The sequence below is a fragment of the Cryptomeria japonica genome, chromosome 11, assembly GCF_030272615.1.
Source record: "Cryptomeria japonica chromosome 11, Sugi_1.0, whole genome shotgun sequence".
NCBI lineage: Eukaryota > Viridiplantae > Streptophyta > Pinopsida > Cupressales > Cupressaceae > Cryptomeria > Cryptomeria japonica.
In genome coordinates, this window is record NC_081415.1 from 613766202 (window position 1) to 613769922 (window position 3721).

Sequence of the window (3721 nt, forward strand, 5' to 3'; positions counted from 1 at the left end):
TAATGAATTTAAACCTAATCCACATGGATATGTTTTGATTTGGTATAATGAATCTAATTAGAAAGGGCTTCTAGATTTTTAACCATTCTAAGCATAGTCCACGTGAAGATGTTTTGAATTGGTATAATGAATCTAACGGAACGACTTAAATCACACACATTAAGCCTACTCTTCTAGGCTTAAAAGTGTTAAATACTCAGAATTGACTAACATTCTCTAAACTTAATATGTTGCTTAATGTATATGGTTTAAGACTGGCCGAATCTAACTAGAAAGAGCATCTAAAATGTTGTTCGTTTTGAGTAACAAAGGAATACCATTTCATAGGCAATGTTATTCGTTTTAAGTAAAATGAAGTCTTCCTACTTCTACTTTGTCTACCACGCATAGAATTAGTATTCTATGTCATAGGGCGCAAAACGTTAAAAAAATCAAAATCAACTTCCTTCTTTGTCTACCACGCATAGAATTAGTATTCTGTGTCAGAGGGGAGCGAAACGTAAAACACATCAACTTCCTACTTTGTCTACCATGCATAGAATTAGTATTCTATGCCACGCGCATGACCATTGAAAATAAATTAAGTGATTTATGGTCAAAGTCGGTTGATAGATTTTATCTTGAATACTCGTAGATTTGAACTTGAATAGGACTGTCGATTTTATCTTGAATATATTCTGCCTAGTGACGAACCTTTGGTAAATTTTATCTTGAATGCACGTAGCTGTCTCATGCCTCGGACCGTTGATTTCTCTGCGAGGTAATGCAGAAAATTCAGCTCAAGAGTCAATATATATAGAATCAAGCGCAACGTAATATTTAGAGAAGAAAGAAGTTTAAGCAATGGAAGTATTCACAGACATATCAGCTTCTATGATGTCTGTTATGTTGGTAGGAGCTGCCACAATGCTTGTTGTGGCAACAATTCTACTAAAACGCCATAGAAATTATAGTATCCATCTCCCTCCAGGCCCCAGAGCTCTTCCTGTAATTGGCCACTTTCATCTTCTCATAGATAAAACCAGGCCACTTCACCAGATTCTAAGCTCACTTTCAACACAGTATGGACCTATTATGCATCTCAAATTTGGTAGCTGCCCTGTTTTAGTAGTAAGTTCTTCAGCTTTAGCCAAAGAATGCTTGACGGTGAATGACAAGAATTTTTCATCTCGCCCTTCTCTCGCACAAGGTCAGTTTTTAGGTTACAATAATTATAATCTGGCTTGGGCTCCTTATGGCCGCTATTGGCGAAATGCTAGAAAAATCTGTGTACTTGAGATTCTGACTCCGAAAAGAATCCAAGATTTCGGAACCAAGAGAAGGCAAGAAATTCATAAAGCAGTGAATTCTTTGTTTCAGCAGGCACAGTTGAAGAGTATTGTTGACATGAAAAGCGTTTTGGCAAGATTGACTTTTAATATTCTGATGACTATGATTATAGATGAGAAGTACTTCGGAGAGGAATCCGGGATTTCTGTAGATTTAATTACCCACCTGATCGAAGAATTCTTTGTGCTTAATGGAGTAATTGATATTGGGGATTATATTCCCTGGTTGAAGAGGTTTGATTTGCAAGGGTATGAGAAGGCTATGAAGAAGGTACACAAGAATTTAGACTTGTATATGCAGAGAATTGTGGAGAAGCATAGGGAGAAAGGAATAAAAGACGGGGGGGAGATGGAGGACTTCATTGATGTGCTGATCTCACAGGCAGAGAACAATGGTGAAGCAATTGCTGACAAAGATGCGTTTATTAAAATAACTGCTATTGTAAGTGTTTTTACTTTGCCAGTTTTTTTTTTGACATTTTTGGTTTACAATTTCTTGCGTAGATGTTGAAGATACTAACTACTAGGACAGCCTGGACTAATTCAATTTAGGATGTGAAAAGCATCCAGTGATTAGAAGTGAGGGTGTGACAATAGTTTGGGAGAGAAATATTTTAGCATTTATAAACACAAGATCACTTGAGTAGTCAATATAATGAAAACAAGTTAATTTTTATTTTCTTGAAGTTTTGATATTTACCTCTTTTTCTTTGTTATTAATATTTCTAGCTTTGCAGGTTATGTTTAGTGCAGGCTCTGATACATCTTCAATTACCCTAGAGTGGGCATTGTCATTGTTATTGCAACATCCCCATGTAATGAGAAAGGCGCAAGAGGAACTTGATTCTAAAGTTGGAAGGAAGAGACTAGTGGAGGAGTCAGATATACCCCAACTAAGATACTTGCAAGCAATAGTGAGAGAAACTCTACGTCTTTTTCCACCAGCGCCTTTGATGCTGCCACACAAATCTAAAGAGGCTTGCACAGTGGGAGGCTACCATATTCCTGCAGAAACAATACTGATGGTAAATGCATGGGAAATTCATAGGGACCCAAAAGTGTGGAATAAACCATTGGATTTTAAACCAGAACGTTTTATGGACAAGGAGAGAGAGATAAGCAACATCCAATTGACAGAGAGTGACTTTGAGATGATCCCATTTGGAGCGGGGAGAAGAGGATGTCCTGGTACTTCTTTGGCAATGAGTATGGTACAAACCGCTCTTGCAAGTTTGTTGCAAAGCTTTGATTGGTCTATTCCAGATGGAAGAGTCATTGACATGAATGAAGGGGTTAGTTTGACACTACCAAGGGCAGTGCCTTTGGAGGTTATGATCAAGCCTCGTCTTTCTCATAATCTATATTAAGAATAGGTCTAGTTTTAAAATGTGGGATTCTGTTTCGGATGTTTGATGCGGTAGCATCCTAAGATAAATAAAGCAATCCCGCATCACTCGAAAAAAAATAGTTAAGTTATTATGTATCTTAGTAAATCAACTCCTCAAAATAAGGAGGAATGACTAGCTGCTAAGCTTTTAGGTAAAAATAAAGAATTTGGGTAAGGAGATGGTTACTGTTGTTAGAGTTAGGATATTAAATTGAGCTATGTTATTATTTAGTAGATAGGGAACACAAGATGGATTTATTGTGCATCTCAATTCTGGAGAGACTTTTGTAAGTCTTTTATTTATAAATATAAGGATTTTAAATATTTTTGATGTACTATGTGTTATTTATAATTTTTTTTGTTCCTTATGTATTGTTTTAGTTGTATAAGTCTCTTGAATTTATTTGTGCTGAGATGAATGTCTGCATCACCAACCTAATCTACATGATAGCTTAGTTGAAAGAATGTCACATGAAGTTTGTGTATCATATCTCATGCCTTCAAATGTAGAGGGTCATTAATTACTAATGCAGCTTAAGCTATTTATGTTTTGCATGGAATAGAAAGAAGACATTTATAAGAAACTAGCTAGGAAAGAAAAGAGATCAACACCAATAAAGAGGCAATCCATAGAAAAAAACAAGAAAGTGTATTCTATATCTATCACTTATTCAATACATGTACAAATTTGAAAAAAAGAATTGTTGATAGGTGTATTAGTTTTGTATGGATTTTAGGAGTGTTATTTTATATACAATTTTTGAATGTGTAATATTATTTTTTAAAATCATAGATCAAACACTTATTCTATAAAAAGAAGTTGGTGTTAATTGTGATCTACCCCTATCACTATGCAACTCTTTATTAATAATACTATATTCTAAGCCCGCATGGGTAGCGGAGTTGGCTTGGGCCGTGGGTTTTCTCCCCATTGGTCTCGAGTTTGACTCTGAGGCCTGGACTAGCCTGATGTACCTGGCTTGCAGTCACCTTGGTGCACCCACGA

The 3721-nt window shown here is 36.0% G+C and overlaps 1 protein-coding gene across 1 annotated transcript; it reads left to right on the plus strand.

Moving 5' to 3' along the window:
- Window positions 1-840: 840 nt before the first annotated feature.
- On the plus strand, window positions 841-3025 carry LOC131043452 (cytochrome P450 81Q32). The gene is made up of 2 exons (XM_057976651.2): window positions 841-1770; window positions 2066-3025. Exons 1-2 carry the CDS (start codon window positions 844-846, stop codon window positions 2693-2695), a joined length of 1557 nt encoding a protein of 518 aa, XP_057832634.2. The 5' UTR covers window positions 841-843; the 3' UTR covers window positions 2696-3025.
- The last annotated feature ends 696 nt before the right edge of the window (window positions 3026-3721 follow it).

Coding starts and splice junctions, on each gene's coding strand:
- LOC131043452 (XM_057976651.2), top strand. CDS start 844: ATGGAAGTATTCACAGACATATCAGCTTCTATGATGTCTGTTATGTTG. Junction 1,771..2,065: donor TTATTAAAATAACTGCTATT/GTAAGTGTTTTT, acceptor CTAGCTTTGCAG/GTTATGTTTAGTGCAGGCTC.